Source organism: Puma concolor, chromosome E4 (genome assembly GCF_028749965.1).
Source record: "Puma concolor isolate L17-30 chromosome E4, mPumCon1.1.hap2, whole genome shotgun sequence".
In the NCBI taxonomy this organism is placed as follows: Eukaryota; Metazoa; Chordata; class Mammalia; order Carnivora; family Felidae; genus Puma; species Puma concolor.
The window spans coordinates 58,262,044-58,281,930 of record NC_141683.1 but is presented as its reverse complement, the minus strand read 5'-3'; the positions used below and the strand labels follow the sequence as shown (position 1 = coordinate 58,281,930).

The 19,887-nt window shown below is 40.1% G+C and overlaps 1 protein-coding gene and 1 long non-coding RNA gene across 3 annotated transcripts in view; both read right to left on the bottom strand.

The window, feature by feature from the left end:
• Nucleotides 1-19,887, bottom strand: part of F5 (coagulation factor V) — a 77,576-nt gene that overhangs the window by 31,839 nt on the left and 25,850 nt on the right. For both annotated transcript variants that reach the window (XM_086693693.1, XM_086693692.1), the window contains exons 4-9: nucleotides 12,794-13,006; nucleotides 11,441-11,584; nucleotides 8,757-8,978; nucleotides 6,845-7,010; nucleotides 1,773-1,950; nucleotides 193-292 (exon numbers count right to left, since the gene is read on the bottom strand). In XM_086693693.1, the coding sequence (XP_086549819.1) occupies nucleotides 193-292; nucleotides 1,773-1,950; nucleotides 6,845-7,010; nucleotides 8,757-8,978; nucleotides 11,441-11,584; nucleotides 12,794-13,006 (1,023 nt within the window). The remainder of the gene's footprint in view (nucleotides 1-192; nucleotides 293-1,772; nucleotides 1,951-6,844; nucleotides 7,011-8,756; nucleotides 8,979-11,440; nucleotides 11,585-12,793; nucleotides 13,007-19,887) is intronic.
• On the bottom strand, nucleotides 7,643-8,747 carry LOC147572708 (uncharacterized). The gene is made up of 2 exons (XR_015245980.1): nucleotides 8,560-8,747; nucleotides 7,643-8,314 (listed from the first exon to the last, which is right to left on the bottom strand). It is a non-coding gene; the product is annotated as an uncharacterized LOC147572708 (long non-coding RNA).

The following is a 19,887-nucleotide window of genomic DNA, read 5'->3' as shown; positions in this document are numbered from 1 at the left end:
ACTAACAAAGAACAGCACATTTTAGGGTAAATAAATCCCTGAAGTGAGCAGGGTTTCGTTGTGACTTTTAGGATACCCCTACTTGTATACTGCCTGACTGCACAAGGCATGTTACTGAGCAAAGAGGACAGTAGGAAAGCGTGGCAGCCTCTCAGAGGTGAACAGTTTCATTCAGTAGACTCGGGTTCAAACCTGAAGTGAAGGAAGAGTTGACTTCATCTTCATAAGGAGAGAAGGTCACTCCATGAGGGTAAATGCTGTAGACACGGCTGGCCATATTTTTGAACACGATCTACAAAGTTAACTCAATTCATTATTTCAGGACTTAAGCTCAATCGTGAGAATTGATATGGGATGCTTAGCTTGGCAAACGCACTTGCTGGAGGGCGTGCTTATGTGTGTGTGTTCGCAAACTAGTTCTGTTTCTCTGAGCAGCAACCTCTCCCCATCACCTGGAAGAAACTTTTGAGAGAATTTCACTCACATGGTAGGGTGGAAAATGGAAAGAGAAGTCTGCCCTGTATTCTCCTCACAGTATATCACTCTTTCCAAACCTGTCCCCTTCCCCTCTCCTCTCAACTCGGACCACATCTGCCTTCAGATCTGTTCCTTCTCCTCTCTAGACCATGATTCCCTTCTCCAGCCTGGCACACCTCCCAGGACACTGTCCTTGACATTATCTTCTTGAGGGGCATACAAATAGCCAGATCCTGAATTTCCAATGAGGTATATTTACACTTGCTAAGAGCACCTAAAAGGGATGGGGGAAATCAGGAATGGCGGAAGGGAAAGAGGAATAGAGAAAGGCTGCTGCCTATCCTTTTGTTATCTTTAAATGAACAGAATTGACCTTGTGTGCGGATATGTTAGTTTACCCCCAGGAAGGGGTGAAAAGAGGAGCATTATTTACACAGGAGTGATAGTTAGCCTTCTTAATCTTCAAAAGAGAACCTTAATCTTATCTCCTACTGGTCGATCGCCAAAGCATTTGGCTCATCCTTAATCTGTAGATTACCTGCATTCTAGAACCTTGCCAAAGATGCCAACCTTTAATTTTCTGCTGCCCAGTTCTTATCAAAAGCTTGACTGATGTGGCATATATTTAAGGAAAGCTGCCTGAAGAACACTCGGTGTTCTTGATACATGTCTAAATTTACCTTCATCAGAGACCAGCCTATGGGAGACCCACATACCTAGAGCACAATGATGAACTGTTTATACTCAGTTGTGTTTACTGTTATGTTCTCAGCTATGATGACAACCCTTATATTAAAAAGCTATGCAACTTATTTATTACACCAATTATAGGGATTCTATCAAGGATTCCATCCACTGTATTATACAGCATCCTCTTTTTAAGGATCCATGGGAGAAACTGATCTCATTATCAGGGAAAACGATACTTTCTTTACGAGTACTGCGAATCTTGCCCTGACATATTTCCCTTTTCACTCGGCTGCTGGAAAGCTTTGGACAAAATTTACAGACAACCCGATTGGAACATACGGCGTGTGTTCCACTGTATTTATCCATGGCTTTATTTTCTTTGTCCCCACATTATCCTTCACCTCAATGAAATTGGTTCTTTGCTTTATCCTTTTACAATTTGATGAATTGTCTTAGATTCTTTATGTTGTGAGGTAGGCTATAAATCAGAGCAGATACTACATAAAAACTGAAGTTGCATTTGAATCAAACATTATAATGGACATATTTATACATTGGCTTTCACTATTTAATTTCTTCCATGGTTCCATATTTGTGGTACTTACTTTGAGTGTGTCTCTGACCTGGGCTCTGATAATAGGACCCAAGATCCCATCTTCTTTGATATTGGGATTCTCCATGCGTTTGGTGAAAGACTCATCTTGGTACTGCTTGTAGACAACCTTCTTATAATGTTTTCCAATTTGGTTTGAGAAATTATCCAAATGCAGAGATCTGTATTTTCTTAAAGTGAAATGAAATTAAAAAAAATTAAACCGTTCGCTCAAATAAAGACCCCAGGAGGATGAGGAAACCCTATGCTTAGAAGTTCTGCTCTTGAATTAGCTAAAATGCTAACTTTCTTTAAAAAAAATTCTTAACATGGTTTGCAAAGTTCCAATATCTGCTCTCTAGTTGGAAAACTGGAAACCTCTCATCTATCTGTCTTCTCCACCACTGATAAAGTTGTAGGCGTGGTTAGAAAAGGCTACCTAGAACTTTCTGTCACTCTGGTCACTAGAAGAGACCTTAGAAATCTCTGGAAAAAGAGCTATCCAAAAGCAATGAGAGGATAAGAGACTCTTGAGAACTGAGAACAAACTAAGGATAGATGGGTGGTGGGGGAGAGGGGAAAGAGGGCGATGGGCAGGGAGGAGGGCACTTGTTGGGATGAGCACTGGGTGATGTATGGAAACCAATCTGACAATAAATTATATTTTTAAAAAAACAAAAGGAATGAGAGGATATACTGTGAATTTTTTTTCTCAAGTCTTCCTTATCACTTAATTTGTGGTACCCTTAGTGACTGACCAGGTATTTCTCAATCTCTAAAGATATGTTCCCACCCAGGAAGCTCTGACTATTTTTATTAGACGTAGTTCTGTGCTGTTGGGCTATCCCTTCTACCATCCACCCGATCCCAGTGCCAACTAAAAAGCAATCACTTTCACCCATCTTCTGTAGTTCTTATGATAAAAGATTTGGGGCAGCAACATGAACCACTTTTCCTTTTGGTCCTCTTTATTGCCTTAGTTTGCAAAAACAGAAGCGCCATGATAGAACTGATCCATTTATGCCTTTATTTTGCACAATAAAAAGCACAGACTGCCAGAGTCCTGGAACCTTATTGCAGTTCTGCCAATTATTATTATCTGATTCTTGAGCAAGTTCCTTTTCTGCCCTTCTTTCTCAGTTACATTTTTTTGAATAGCAGATTTGAATAGCAAATACATTCAAATGATTTTGATTACAGTGAAAATGCTCACTCACACACTATATCCCATCAATCCCACGTCTCTGACCATCCCTGAATTTTCTAAATATTCACTTGCATTAATTTCATGTGTATAATTCTAGAGCATCTTTATGCAACTGTGAGTTGTAAATATAAATACACTTATATTCTCATTCCTTAGCAACCAGGCAGCTATTTTATACTTAGTGCTACACCTTGACTTTGTCTTGTATTTTCCCAGCTTTATTGAGGTGATTTTGACAAACAAAAATTGTATATATTTGAGAAGCACAACATGATGATTCATATATGTATATATGTGATTACCATAATTAAGGTAATTAACACTTCCATCACCTCACCTAGTTACTATATTCGTTTTTAGGGGTGAGAATACTTAAGGTCTACTGTCTTAACAAATTTCAAGTATACGATACCAACTATGGTCACCATACTGCTTATTAGGTCCACATTTAAGTGAGATCAGGAGATCATACAGTATTTGTCACTTTGTGTTGGGATGTGTCTTAGCAGTATGTTCTGCAGCTTCATCCATGTTGTTTTAAGTGGCAGGCTTTCCTTCTTTTTTAAGGCTGAGTAATAGTTCAGTGTGTGTGTGTGTGTGTGTGTGTGTGTGTGTCTGGAATTTTCTTTCCCCATTCATCCATCACCAGACCCTCAGGTTGTTTCCGTATCTTGGCAGTTGTGAATAATGACGCAATGAACATGGGGCACAGAGATCTCTTTAAGGTATTGCTTTCATTTCCTTTGGATACATATTCAGCAGTAGGATTGCTGGATCTTGTGGTACTTCTATTTTTGATTTTTGGAGGAGACTTCTTACTATTTTCAATAATGGCTATGCCAAATTACATTCTCACCAACAGTGTGCAGAGTTCCATTTTCCTCACATCCTCACCAACTCTTGTCATCTCTTTTTTTGTGGTAGCCATCCTCACAGGTATGAGGTGATAATCTCACTGTGGATATGATTTGCATTTCCCTGATGACTAGTGATGTTGAACATCTTTTCATGTATCGATTTGCCATTTATATGTCTTCTTTGGAAAAATGTCAACTTAGGTCCTTTGCTCATTTCTAAAAGTTTACTTTATTTTTTAAAAGATTTTATTTTTAAGTGATTTCTACACCCAACAAGGCGCTTGAACTCACAACCCTGAGATCAAAAGTCCTACCCTCCACTGACTGAGCCAGCCAGGCACCTACCTTCACCCATTTAAAAAAATTTTTTTTTCCAACGTTTATTTATTTTTGGGACAGAGAGAGACAGAGCATGAACGGGGGAGGGGCAGAGAGAGAGGGAGACGCAGAATCGGAAACAGGCTCCAGGCTCTGAGCCATCAGACCAGAGCCTGACGCGGGGCTCGAACTCACGGACCACGAGATCGTGACCTGGCTGAAGTCGGACGCTCAACCGACTGCGCCACCCAGGCGCCCCCCTTCACCCATTTTAAAATCAGGTTGGGTTTTTGTTTGTTTGTTTGTTTGTTTGTTCTGCCATTGAGTTTTTTATATATTTTAGACATATGGCTCACAAATATTTTCTCCCATTCCATAAATTTCTTTTTCATTTTGCTGATTGTTTCCTTTGCTGTAGAGAAGCTTTTTAGTTTGATGTAGGCCCACTTATTTTTGTTTTTGCTGCCTGTGCTTTTTGTGTTATACCAAAAAAGAATCATTGTCAAGATCAGTGTCAAAAAGCTTTTCCCTTACCTTTTCTCCTTCCATTTAATTCTTTAGTCTATGTTGAGTTAATTTTGTGTATCCTATAAGCTAAGGGTCCAATTTCATTCTTTTGCATGTGGCTATCCGGTTTTTCCAACATTATTTATTAAAGAGACTATCTTGTCCCCATTGTATATTTTAGTGCCCTTGTCAAAGATTCATTGATTATATATGCTTGTGTTTATTTCTGGCCTCTCTTCTGCTTCATTGGTCTGTACTGTTTGATTAGTATAGCTTTATAATACAATTTGAAATAAAGAGTGTGATGCCTCTAGCTTTTGGTCTTCTAGTACAATTTGTTTTGGTTATTCAGGGTCTTTGTGGTTCCATATAAATTTTAGGATTGTTTTTTTCTATTTTTATGAAAAATGCCTTTGGAATTTTGATAGGGATTGTATGGAATCTGTACACCACTTTGATTAATATGGATATTTTAACAAATGAATTCTTCCTATCCATTAACATAGAACATCTTTCTATTTGATTGTCTCTTCTTCAATTTCTTTCATCAGTATCTTACAGTTTGTGGTGTATAGATCTTTTACCTCCTTGGGTAAATTTATTCCTAAGCATTTTATTATTTTTAATTCTATTGAAATGGGATTATTTTCTTAATGTCTTTTTTGTATATATTGCTGTTAGTTTAATAAATGCAACCTATTTTTATACATTGATTTCACATCATGCAACTTACTGCATACTTTTATTAGTTCTAATAGATTTCTGGTGGAGTCTTAAGAGTTATCATCTGCAAAGAGAGACAGTTTTGCTTTTTCTTTACCAAGTTGGATGTCTTTTATTTCTTTTTCTTGCCTGATTGCTCTGGGTAGGATTTCTAGTAAGATGTTGAATAAACATGGTGAGAGTAGTCACTCTTGTCTAGTTCCTGATCCTACAGAAAAAGCTTTCTTTGAGTATGATGTTAGCTTTGGGTTTATTATGTGGAGGTACATTCCTTCCATAGCTTACTTGTTGAGAGTTTTTATCATGAAAAGATGTTGAATTTTGTCAACTGCTTGGCAAATGGTGCTCGTGTCAAGACAAAGACCAAGTGGGACTGTGGCTGAGTCCAAAATGGGACAAGGCTGTTTCCAAGTTTGTAGATGGGAGCACTGTCAGAAAACCTACCTCCTAAGCATGAGGTGCCTTCTAAAAATATCTCTCCTTGGTCTTGGCTTCCACTGGGAGGATCCTGGAATTTCTCAAATCCTACCTGGACTCCAAAGCTCTCACAGAAGCACTTTTGTTTGTGACAGCTGTCAAATTACTACTGTTATGGAGGGATACGATCGGGGGACCTCCTAATCTGCCATTTTTTCCTCCCTTGACTTCTTAATCTAAAAAATATATCTTGGACAACTTTTATATTAGTATAGAGAGAGTGACTACAACCTCTTTTGAAAACAGAGGCATAGTATTCCATCATACGGACGTGCCATAATTTATGAAACTAATTTCCTATTGGAGGGCATTTTAGGTGGTTTCCAAACTTTTGCTACTACCAACAGTGCAAATATCCAGTACGTACACCATTTCACAGGTGAACATCTATATAGTAAGTTCCCAGAGCAAGACTGCTGGGTCAGAGGGTACGATGCATTTACAATTGTGAGCCTATGCATTTGTAACTGTGATGCGTATTCCCAAATCATCCTCTAGAATGGCTGTACCAATGTACTCTTCCACCAACAATGTGCGCTAGTGCTCGTCTCCCACGGCCTTGCCAACAGATTGTATCATCTGCACTTGTGGGTCTGAGAGGCGGAAGACAGTATCTCAGTGAAGTGTAATCTGCAGTTCTCTTACGGTGAGTGAGACGATTTTTCAAGCGTTTGAGAGCTACTTGCGCTTCTGAATTTCTCCCCCTTTCTGACAGCCTTTCTAATCTACAGAATAAAAGCTGTGTCTCACCTGGAGCATTAAAGTAAAACTAACAGAAAATGTTCAACAAGTGATCGCTGCTGTTACTAGCCACTACCGCTGCCGCTGCTGAGTTCCCTTGGTGAGTTTAGAGTAATTCCAGGTTGATTTGTACAAAAAGACCTGAATCCAATACATGTATTCCCTTGAGAGATGTCAGTTCATGACAGTTCATGCCATGCCTTTAGGACTCTGGGACCTTTCTTTACACAGTGGTTAAGACCCCCCAAAACTCACTTGTCCATATTCGCTGGTATTATCGGTGCATAGTCCCAAATGACTTCCTCTGCAGCAATGAAGTATTCCCACCTCTTAATGTGCCGCCTCTGGTCGCGAGTTAGTTTCTTAGGATTCCTGGTTTTCTTTGCACAGCTTGCAATGTCTATATGAGCCTGCATCCCAGCTGAATTAGAATGTAAGGGCAGGGAGAGATTTTGAGAGAAGAAACTGAGGCTGGTCAAAATGTAAATCTTTTAAATAATAACAGTAAAAGTAATGCTCAAGCAACTTCTGAACGTTTTGGTCTATAGTTCTTTTAGCACAGTAGAGAAAGGGGCAAGAATAAAAAGCAAAGAGGGGATGGGTTAGGGAAGAAATCTGGAAAGATTTCCTTTGCTTCTTTTAGAGGAAAAAAAATGTAACTTCCAGATCCTTAAAATCTTACGACTTAGGTCTTGTTGATTTCCCATTTTCCCTGTCATCTGTCCCTTTATTTGTAAAGTGGAGATGATAATAATAGTACATGCTGTATAAAATTGTTGTTAAAAATTAAATAAGTTAATATAAAAAGCACTTAACCTTAATAATGTTAGTTTTGTTGTTGTTTATTATTTGGGACTCTATCTTCTAGGGGTATTATGACATTTCATGATTTCAAATATAATTTTGACTGCTCAGTGTGAACAGGAAACAAAATGACCCCATCAAAGTGTCCCTTTCTTATGCGTCTGGCTTTTGTATACATTGTTTTGGTACCAAAATAATTTTCTATAGCGATATCATTTACTTACATTTTAGTCTCTGTTTATATAGACCTTCTTCCCAACAGCTTTTTTAACATTTATTTACTTTTGAGAGACAGAGAGAGACAGAGTACGAGCAGGATAGGGGCAGAGAGAGAGGGAGACACAGAATCCGTAGCAGGCTCCAGGTTCTGAGCTGTCAGCAAAGAACCTGACTCGGGGCTCAAACTCACGAACTGCGAGATCATGACCTGAGCTGAAGTTGGCTGCTTAACCAACTGAGCCACCCAGGCGCCCTTCTTCCCCAACAGTTTTAAAACAACAATGTGTAATAATAGAACAATTAGTTATTTTGTTTACATGATACCACATAACAACCTGGGCTGATTTGTTTCCCCACCCAAATCAACTGATGTTCTTTAAACTCACCGCTCAGCTGGTTTAATTCTATGTTTTTTCCATTAAACACACATCCATTGGGTTCCTCCTTGTCCCAGGCTTTGTGTTCATCTTGTTATAAAAGATAATCTTTTCATGTTAAATCTTCTGCACTTTCTGTAACTTAGTGCTTCTATATAGTGCTTACAGATGTTTTATTTGTTCTGGCACCTAGGTTTTTTTTTTTCTTTAGCTACATACTAAATACCCCCAGGAAGAATATCTCCATGTATGAGTTTATTTCCTTCCTTCTTTTTCCTTTTGAGGAAGTAGAGCCCTCTTTAGTTTTTGCTTCATTTTAAAAAACCTTTGTCGGGGCGCCTGGGTGGCGCAGTCGGTTGGGCGTCCGACTTCAGCCAGGTCACGATCTCGCGGTCCGTGAGTTCGAGCCCCGCGTCAGGCTCTGGGCTGGTGGCTCAGAGCCTGGAGCCTGTTTCCGATTCTGTGTCTCCCTCTCTCTCTGCCCCTCCCCCGTTCATGCTCTGTCTCTCTCTCTGTCCCAAAAATAAAATAAAACGTTGAAAAAAATTTAAAAAAAAAAAAAAAAAAAACCTTTGTCAATTTCCCCACTTCCTCCAACTCATGCGTTATATTAAGTCTAAGAGCAGAATAACTAAATTCTGTTCTCAGGACTAAGCATATATGTCTGGGGTGTGGGTGGCTTGAAAGGGCAAAGGAGAATGAGGGAGTTAGTGCCTGAGAAGAAAGGATCCCATGTTCACAAGCAAAACTTTGGAAGAATTTCTTGCCTTGAAAATGACTTGGGAAGAGAGAAGATATGATCCACTTTCCCCTTGGGCCCACAGTCATGTTTGCGGTAGTGGACGTAGAACTGACAAGGGTGATGGCTGAGATCTTATGATGATTCTGCTCGAAGACCTGGCCATTGAAATGAATGGAGAACAGTTCTGGCCCAGAGCTCATTCCAATCAGATGCCAGCTAATGTGGTCATGGGCACAAACAGTGATATCTGAGAGGGAGAGATGGGGAGTGAAACAGGCAGTCAGCACTTTGTAATAAAAAAAAAATCACTCATGAGCTATGTACTGAGCACCTGCTATGCATCAGGCATTGTTTCAAGGGGTATAGACACTCCAGTTGTGGTTCCTGCCCCAGCAAAGCAGACATCTGAGTGACGGGCAAGCAAGTGGTCACAACCTAAGTGGTACGTAGAGGTAAGAATAGAGCCCACAGATGAGGAAAGTTAGTTCAGAAACACAAGGATTTCTAAGAGATGAGGCCAGGGAGGGAAAGTAGGTCACCAACCACCCTGGTTCACCTGGGCCTGAGGAGTTTCCCAGAATGCAGGACTTTTAGTGTTAAGACTGGGAAAGCCCTGAGAAAGCCTGGGCAGCTGGTCACTCTAGAATCAATCTGGGCTCAATTGGAGGGAGGCACCAGAGCCTCCAATAAGGCTGAGTTCAGGGGCCTAAACTTCTCAACTGGATAGAGGTCAAAGCTCTGCCTAAGGGAGAGATGTGACGATGCTTTAAGAAATTTTTAATCACTTCTTTAACCACTTGTTGATTGTTTAAGTGACAAGGCAATGAATTCCTCTGTGGGATATAGGCTCTCCTTAATGCAGTAGGCCACTAGGAGCATTTAATGGATGAAGTAATGAAAACTGAGAATAAAAGCTGAGTTTGGCTCCTTCTTTGTGCTCATGGTGACTGGGAACGTGCTAATTTTCTCTGTGGGAGATTCTAAGCCTCCTTCCATCCTTGACTTGGGGTTTAAATTTCAGATCCATAATTACCAGATGCAACATTATGGAGCTGAGAATCAGTCCCTTACCTGCAGAGAGACTGAGGGGCTTGTATTTTTTAGGAGACCATTGTAACCAGGCAAGAATTCCTAGTATCATGGATGAGAACAAGAAGCTAGAAGCTGCAAGCAAGAAGCTAGAAGGTAGGAGGCTTTGATGGAAGTATTTATTTACCCCATAAAAAATGCTTATGCTGAATTAAGCATTTGATAACATCTGTATTAGAATTTATCATATATTTAATTTACCATGCTCCAAAAGACAATTGCACAGCATTAACTTTTCTCAGTTTCTACTAATGACCCCCTATCTTGCCTCTCCTAAGCCCAAATACTCTCTCTTTTTTTTACTATAAATTCATAAACTCGATGCCCTGAGCGAATTACTAATTTTTTTGCATGTAGCTTGCTTTTGTTTGACTTCTATATATTTACACAAATGATTCACTGTTCCGGGACACAGATACAATGTCTCCTTGACCACTCCTCTCTAGGATTATAGCACTGGAAATGCTACTTTATATGTAAAAAAAGAAAATTTCTCCACACCCCTCTGCACCAGGATAAATGGTTGATCCATTTTTGTAAATAGGCACATTTACAATGACAATGGATTTCCAAGGGCCACACTAAGCTAGAGAAGTGAGCAAGGCTTGAACGCAGACCTCCTAAGATAGAGGGCAATTAACTAAGTTTTGGAACTCTGAATGGAGAAACCAGAGTCATCGGAGTATGTTTGTAACAACAAACTCTGGGAACAACAAACAAACTCTGGGAAGACAGTCAAATGAAACAGAATGCAATTTAAAAGCAATATCCAGACCTCCACTCTTGGCAAGTTTGACAAGTTTCGTTTTTAGTAAGCAAAGCCACTTGTGATTTTCAGATACAGAAAATGACCTCTGAGAAGTATGGACTTCTTTAATAAAATAATATTCTCATTTTCCATTCTTTTTCCTCAGGATCTTTGGTTCCAAGTCATTTCTATTGGAAGGGTGGAAGAAGTCTGGATGGGAATCAGTTTTGTTGTTTTTCTTTCTCTTAATAGTGGCTATGATTTTGCTTTTCCACAAGAACCTCCATACAGATGGAAAGAGAAAACCTCCTACATTGCCATTGACGATTCCTCATCCATCACCTTGTGAAATGCCAGTGGTCGTTTTGTATGTGGGGTCCTTCTCCTAATCTATCAACCTTCACTGTGCGTGTATTCCTTGTATTCTTTCTGCTGACCCTTCCTGCCAGGGATTGACCTTGAATTTCTGTTTTGCAAGGCTTCCTTTGTGGAAGAAGGCATGGTCACCACGCAGCAGGGACCACAGAACTCACTGAAGAAGACTGAGCTAATATCTTGGAGGTCTTCCTGGAGGCACAGGCCAAGGTGACGCCTGCCCAGAACCTTACATATAATAAGGCTGCACACTCTTCCTCCTAGGTAGCTTCCAATTGTTTGTTGTATTTGTTGTAAAAAAAAAAAAAAAAAGAAAGAAAGAAAAGGATGATAGAATCTGGAGAACCACTGAATTCGATTATGTTATCTTTCTGATTAGGAGTTGAAAAACAGCGAATATGAGTATGGTCACCTTCCGTGGGGCTTTAAGGAAAACAGCGGGATCAAAGGTGCTAATGGTGTTGCTGTGGCCGGGTAGCGTGCGGCCCGCGGGTTACCTGGCATTGTCCCGTTCACGTAACCATTGACCGTGTACATTAAAGACGATGACTGGCTCCAGCTCTTGCTTTCGTCAAACACAGCAAACATCAGCACATGTTGCTTGTCAAACATCTTCTGAATCCCATCCTCAGTCAGGGTGCCTGTGAAAGAAAAGACACGCTTTTTAAGCATCCTAGACACAAGACTCTCGTGAGGTATTCCTACATAGGAAAAAAATCTAAGGCAAGCAATCATAATAGCTTTAAGAAATTCTTATTTTAAAAAATAGCATCTTTAGCAAGTAATAATGCCTAGAAGCTTATTAAAATTCTGGTGTCCACCTTAACTATTTTCTTGGATACCTCATAGCCTTGAGGAATGGGGACTTAATGGCAAATTTGATCTGGCACAGAGAAAAAACATTTGGGACTGTCAAGGCTTCAGGAAAAGCGTTTATTTCCTCCAGTATCAACAGGCCCATAAATAGGTATTTTAGCTCAGTTGGCCAAGGACGTTTCAAGTTTAATATAGCCATCTTGCCTGGACATGTAGTGAGACAGCAGGTCAAGATTAATCCATTCTCATGTGAGGAGGAAACACAGCTGAGAGTCAAACAAAAGAAGAGGTTTTTATAAGTTTGAAATATCTTTTGTCAGAGCCATCACAGTGTCTTTGATAGGCAGGCAGTGAAAACATGTGTTTGTGCAGTGAACAAATGAATTAGGAAGGTATGTATATGCGGTATGCCTGAATGTACAGACAGACGCTGTATCAATCACATTATTTCCCACAGTGCAGTTCGCTGTGGTAGTTTGTTGTTTTAATGGAAGATGGGCTGAATCCTTTGGGGGTGTAAAATGAAAATTCACGCTTGCTCCTAAGCCCAGCCGATGAAGTTTTGTTATAAAGTCAACTGAATATGTTTGAAACCTGCCACCCAAAGTGTTCAGCTTGTTTATAAGACAGGAAGCTGGTGTTTTGTGTGTTTGTAAACCAAATTACCAACCTAAACCTCAGGTACGTTAGTCTAAGTTCTTTCCAAGTACTCTCAACAACATATAGGCTGCTTCACACTTTCAAAGAGACTTGGCCTTGAGCTAAGTGTTAGGGTCACACAGGCAGGGCATTGGAACATGCTCTCAGACAGAGGTTTACTTGGGAGACTCTCCCAGCACTGAGATGAAGGAAGGATTAGGGGAAACACGAAGATTCCAAACCCTCAGATAACCAATGTCACGCAAAGAGCTGGCATCCCACCCCCTTCTCCCTCTGCCTGATTTACAAAAAGGTACCAAGATTCCCTCGAGCCTCATTCCATGAGAGTACTTCTTACCCTTTCAATATCTTAATTGTTGCTGATTTTTCCTTACCTTTCTTACAAATAAGCAGAGGTCCAATTAGCCCGGAGTTGAAGTCCTGTACCAAATTTTCATAGGAGTAATAGGTGTGTGTGAGGCACGGAGGGTCATTGTGCGTGGGCCCGCTGTCCTCACTGATATTCCACACATAGGTATATTCCTGGCCTGGAGCTATAGCATCATCCAGCTTTTCCACAGGGAATGTGTGGTCAGAGTAAGACGCACCTGGAGAAGAAAAGCGTGAAAACATCTGGACAGTTTCTGAGGACTACTTTTTCATCTTCTTCAAATATGGGGGAACGTCTGATCTCTACAGAGATGTATATACCTTTCCACAGTGGACCTTCATTAGTTGGAAAGATTCACATATACCCACTTCTGTGTTTATGCAGTTGTAAGGGTTTTGCATCCATAGTGATCTGAGGTGAATAAAAAATGCTACGAGTATATTTTTGTTAAAGTTTAAGAAGTTAATTTTACAGGGTATCTAAATGATTATTACTTAAATAAAATCAGAGAGCTGAATCACCTTTGACTGGTAAATCATCTCAGAATATGAGAATGGGTTCTATTTCTTTAAAAAAAATTTTTTAATGTTTTATTTATTTTTGAGACAGAGACAGAGCATGAGCAGGGGAGGGGCAGAGAGAGAGAGGGAGACACAGAATCGGAAGCAGGCTCCAGGCTCTGAGCTGTCAGCACAGAGCCCGACGCGGGGCTCAAACTCACGGACCGTGAGATCATGACCTGAGCCGAAGTTGGACGTTTAACCGACTGAGCCACCCAGGTGCCCCAAGAGAATGAGTTCTATTTCTATTTTCTCTGTGGTGCTTGACAAGACATCTTCCATTTAACTTCCTATTAGCATGGGATGGGAGTATACCCAGAGCTGTTTCCATATTGTTTTGTGTTTCTTCTGTATTTCGTATCTTCTTCCCAACCTCTGCCACTCTCAGCCCTGTCTGATCGCTGTATCACGCTTCCACCAACTGATCAGTCTCACTTTCCCCAGAGCCTCCGAGTCCAGCTCCTCTGTGCAGTCTAGCTGCCCTTGCGAGTATGAAATGTGTCTACCTTCTGAAGTTCAGATGTCTTACTCCCGTTTTTTGTGTACCTGAAGACCGACTGCTAACATACGTACTTGGCTTTCCGGACTGGTGGGAGATGTAGGAATGGGTCTTCCTTATTGAAGAGAGGGAGCTAGGATTCTGAAGATGAAAACAGGGGCAAAGGCTTGGGTGGGGCATTCAACAACAAAAGGAAGATGTGGCCAGAGATGAAGCAAAGGAGGTCAGGAAGGGGAGAGGTCAGTGTTGTAGATAGCCAAGTGCCTGAGGTGTGCCACGTTTAATTAGGTGAAAGTTTCACTATCACTATCTGGTGCCAGAATTTCTCTTGTTCAGTGCAGCAGCTTGACAAATTTGAGGCAGAAGGGAGATCATCAGAGTGTAGACATTGGCAGACAATTAGGATCAGGAAAAAGGACTAAAACATTTTACGTGATAGGGTAAAGGGCCAGTGCAAACTATTCTTATGGAAGTGACTGTGCTTTTTGAAAACAAAGGATTGATTTCTTCCCTTCCATTCTCTTTCCTTGTTCCTTTTCGTCTCTTTATTCCTCCTTCTCTCCCTTCCTTCCTCTCTCTTTTTCTGCCTTTTATCATCTTTATTGAAGTATAAATTGCATACAATCAAATCCACCAATTTTAAGTAGAACATTTGCTGAATTTTGACAAATGTATATAGTTGTAGAGCTACCTCCACAATCAAGGTACAGAATAGTTCTATCTCAAGGAGGTTCCTTGTGCCATTTCCAGTCAGCACCTTCCCTTACCCTCTGGGCCCAGCAGCTACTGCTCTGCTTTCTGTCATTATAGTTTTCCTTCCCATAAGGACATACAAATGGAAAAACACATTATACACCCCCTTGTGTTTGTTAGTGTTAGTATGGTAGATCTTTTTCCATCTGTTACTTTGTCCTGTCTTTGTCTTTAAAGTGGATTTCTCAAATTCAGCACATAGTAGGGTGTTTCTTTTTAACCAGTCTTACAATTTGTCTCTTAGTTGTAGTGTTCTGCCCATTTGCTTATAATGTAATTATTGATATGATTGAGTGGAAGTCTATGATCTTGCTCTTGTTTTCTATTTATCCACCATGTCTTTATTCCTTATCTTTCTTGCTGTCTTTTGGCTTGAGTATTTTCTTATAGTTTCTTTTTATCTCCACTTATTTTATTAACTTCGCTTTGTTTTCTTAGTGGTGCCCTTCAGTTTACAAGATACAACTTTAACACCGCAGTCTACCATCAGATAATATGGTATCGTTTCACTTATAAGAAATTTGCAATAGAGGGAGGGGCCAAGATGGCGGAACAGCATGGAAGTTTTTGTGCATCTCTCATCCATGAAATACAACCAGATCAACAGTAAACCAACCTGCACACCTAGAAAACGGATTTGAGGATTAACACAACAATCTACACAACCTGAACCACAGAACTCAGCAGGTACATGGCACAGAGAGGTGAACTGGGGGAGAGAGAAGCCAGAGAGGGTAGGAAGCTGTTTTTGCTTGTGGAGAGAGGATGGAGACGGGGGGAGAGTACGGGAAGGCACCCCTCCCACCCCCCCAGAAAGCAGCTGGAGAGAAAAGGAAGAGTACGCAAGGGACTGAACAAAAAAAGGGAGAAAGGAGAGGGTTTAAATTCCATTAAGACTCTACAAACAGGAGGAGCACAAAGTCTGAAACTCTGTAGCTCGATACCTGGTGGTGCTCTGGTGGGAAGGGCAAATCCCTGGGAGCAGAGAGTGAGGTCCAAGGGGTCCTCAGGCCACATGGGAGAGAGGCAGTTCCCCTGCAGGAAGGATACCTGGTAGAGGCTATGTGGCCAACCCACAGGCAAAGGTCCCAGCAGACCCCAGAGAACAACCACATTCGCTGGTGTTAGAACAAGGTCATTAAAGGTGAAGCCTGGTGCCAGATGTGTGTTGTGATTTTCCATAATCCTTGAAAAGCTGCTGCTACACAATCACGTGAACTTTTTCTGGGGGGGGGGGGGCTGGCACTGAGCTGCAGTCTCTGGGCATCAGCAGCAACACGGTCTCATGAATGTTCCTGGATGCAGGCAGCCACCAGGCCATTGCTCAATGAGACCCTCCCCCAGAAGGTCTGAGCAGGTCAAAGTCACAGTCCCACAGAAGTGAGGGGTTGGGAAACAGCACCACATCTGAGATAAAACTCAGGAGGGAGGTGCTGCCTGGCAGGCTGATGGCTTGGTCATGAACAGTGTAAAAGCTGGGAGTGGACAGAAGCCTGAGACAAAGGAGGGGTGCTTGATTGCCGGTAAGGGAGAGCACAGAGTTCTGATACTAGAGACTAGGTAGCTGGGTGACGCCATTTTCACCCCTCCCACACATGCGCATACCTGCCTACGTGAGCCACAACAATCCACCCCAGAAAGCTAAGCAGCGTCATCTAGTGGAGAACAGAGTCATTACACTAAGCCCCACCCAACTGGGCCAACCGTGCTCTTGAGGACCTCTCTGCCTGCCTAGTTTACAGACTATAAAGTACTTCATAGTTTGACTTCCAGGGGAAACCGATGTAATTTCAATCATATTTCAGTCTGTTTGCTGATCCATCTATTCAATTTTTTTTCTTATTCTTGAATAAAGAGAAGATATTTATTTTTATTTTCCATATTTATTAAAAAGATTTTTCTTTAATTTTTCTACTATATTTTTACCTTTTTGTAAATTTTTTAAATTCTATTTTATTTCTATCATTTCATTTTATTCTATTTCACTGTATTCATTTTTTTTCAAAATTTCAAACGTTTTCTTCTTTTTTTCCTTTTTTTTTTTTCACCTTTTTTCTCTAATCTACCAAGCTCCTTTCAACAACCAGACCAAAACACACCTAGGATCTAGCATTCTTTATTTGATTTTTTTTTAATTAAATTTGTTTTACTTTATTAATTCCTTTTCTTCCTTCAAAATGATGAAACAAAGGAATTCACACCAAAAGAAAGAACAGGAAGAAATGACAGCCAGGGACTTAACCAACACAGATACAAACAAGATGTCTGAATCAGAATTTAGAATCACGATAATAAGAATACTAGCTGGGGTTGAAAATAAATTAGAATCCCTTTCTGCAGAGATAAAAGAAGTAAAAGAAAGTCAGGATGAAATAAAAAATGCTATAACTGAGCTGCAATCTCGAACAGAGGCTACGGTGGCAAAAATGGTTGAAACAGAGCAGTGAATCAGCAATACAGAGGACAAACTTATGGAGAACAATGAAGCAGAAAAAAAGAGGGAGACTAAGGCAAAAAAGCACAATTTAAGAATTAGAGAAATCAGTGACTCATTAAAAAGGAACAACATCAGAATCAGAGGGGTCCCAGAAGATGAAGAGAGACAAAAAGGGGTAGAAGTTTTATGTGAGAAAATCATAGCAGAAAACTCTCCTAACTGGGGAGAGGCACAGACATCAAAATCTAAGAAGCAAAGAGGACTCCCATTAGATTCAACAAAAACCAACCATCAACAAGGCACATCATAGTCAAATTCACAAAATACTTAAGCAAAGAAAGAATCATGAAAGCAGTAAGGGAATAAAAGTCCTTAACCTATAAGGGAACACAGATGAGGTTTGCAGCAGATCAATCCACAGAAACCCGGCAGGCCAGAAAAGAGTAGCAGGATATTTTCAATGTGCTGAATCAGAAAAATATGCAGCCAAGAATTCATTATCTAGCAAGGCTGTCATTCAAATTAGAAGGAGAGATAAAAAGTTTCCCAGACAAGAGTGTGATGCTAAGTGAAATAAGCCATACAGAGAAAGACAGATACCATATGTTTTCACTCTTATGTGGATCCTGAGAAAACTTAACACAAACCCATGGGGGAGGGGAAGGAAAAAAAAAAAGAGGTTAGAGTGGGAGAGAGCCAAAGCATAAGAGACTCTGAAAAACTGAGAACAAACTGAGGGTTGATGGGGGGTGGGAGGGAGGGGAGAGTGGGTGATGGGTATTGAGGAGGGCACTTTTTGGGATGAACGCTGGGTGTTGTATGGAAACCAATTTGACAATAAATTTCACATATTGAAAAAAATTTAAAAAAAAGTTTCCCAGAAAAACAAAAATTTAAAAATTTCATGACCACTAAACCAGCCCTACAAGAAATTTTGAGGGGAAATCTCTGAAGGGAGAAAAGACAAACAAAACAAAACAAAACAAAACAAAACAAAACAAAACAAACTAACAAAAACCAAAAGCAGCAAAGACTAGAGAGGACCAGAGAATATCACCAGAACTCCAACTCTATAGGCAACATAATGACAATAGATTGATATCTCACTCTAAACGACAAAGGACTAAACGCTCCAATAAAAAGACATAGGGTAACATAATGGATAAGAAAACAAGACCCATCTATATGCTGTTACAAGAGACCCACTTTAGACCTCAAGACACCTTCAGATTGAAAGTAAGGGGATGGAGAACCATCTATCATGCTAATGGTCACCAAAAGAAAGACAGAGTAGTTATACTTATATCAGACAATCTAGACGTTAAAATAAAGACTGTAACAAGAGATGAAGAAGGACATTATATCATAATTAAGGGGTCTATCCACCAACAGAACCTAACAATTGTAAACGTTTATGCTCCAAATGTGAGCGCACCCAAATATATAAATCAATTAATCACAAACACAAAGAAACTCATTGATAATAATACCATAACAGTAGGGGACTTCAACACCCCACTCACAGCAAGGGATAGATAATCTAATCAGAAAATCAACAAGGAAACAATGGCTTTGAATGACACACTGGACCGGATGGACTTAACAGATATATTCAGAACATTTCATCCTAAAGCAGTGGAATACACATTCTTCTCCAGTGCACCTACAACGTTCTCCAGAATAGATCACATACTGGGAAACAGATCAGCCCTCAACAAGTACAAAAAGATCGAGATCATACCCTGCATATTTTCAGAGCACAACACTATGAAACTCGAAATCAGCCACAAGAAAAAATGTGGAAAGATAACAAATTCTTGGAGACAAAAGACCATCCTACTAAAGAATAAATGGGCTCACCAAGAAGTTAAAGAGGAAATTAAAAAGTACAAGGAAGCCAATGAAAATGATAACACCACAGCCCAAAACCTCTGGGACACAGTAAAGGTGGTCATAAGAGGAAGTATATAGCAATCCAGACCTTCCTAAAGAAGGAAGAAAGGTCTCAGATACCCAATGTAACCTTACACCTTAAAGGGCTAGAAAAAGAACAGCAAATAAAACCCAAAACCAGCAGAAGACAGGAAATAATAAAGAATAGAGCAGAAGTCAATGCTATTTAAAGAAAGAAAGAAACAAACAAACAAAAAAACCCAGTAGAACAGATCAATGAAACCAGTAGCTGGTTCTTTGAAAAAATTAACAACATTGATAAACCACTAGCCAGTTTGATCAAAAAAAAAAAAAAAAAAAAGGAAAAGACCCAAATAAGTAAAATCAAGAATGAAAGAGGAGAGATCACAACTAACACTGCAGAAATAAAAACAATAATAATAGATTATTATGAGCAATTATATGCCAATAAAATGGGAAATCTGGAAGAAATGAAAAAATTCCTAGAAACATATACACTACCAAAACTGAAACGGGAAGAAATAGAAAATTTGAACAGACCCATAACCAGTAAAGAAATCGAATTAGTAATCAAAAGTCTCCCAAAAAACATATGGCCAGTGCCGGATGGCTTTCCAGGGGAATTCTACCAAACATTTAAAGAAGAGGTAACACCTATTCTCTTGAAGCTGTTCCAAAAAATAGAAATGGAAGGAAAACTTCCAAACTCCTTCTATGAAGCCAGCATTACCTTGATTCCAAAACCAGACAAAGACCCCACTAAAAAGGAGAACTATAGACTAATTTCCCTGATGAACATAGATACAATTATCCTCAACAAGATATTAGCCAACCGGATCCAAAAATACATTAAAAAAATTGTTCACCACGACCAAGTGGGATTATACCTGGGATGCAGGACTGGTTCAATATCCGCAAAACAATCAATGTGATAC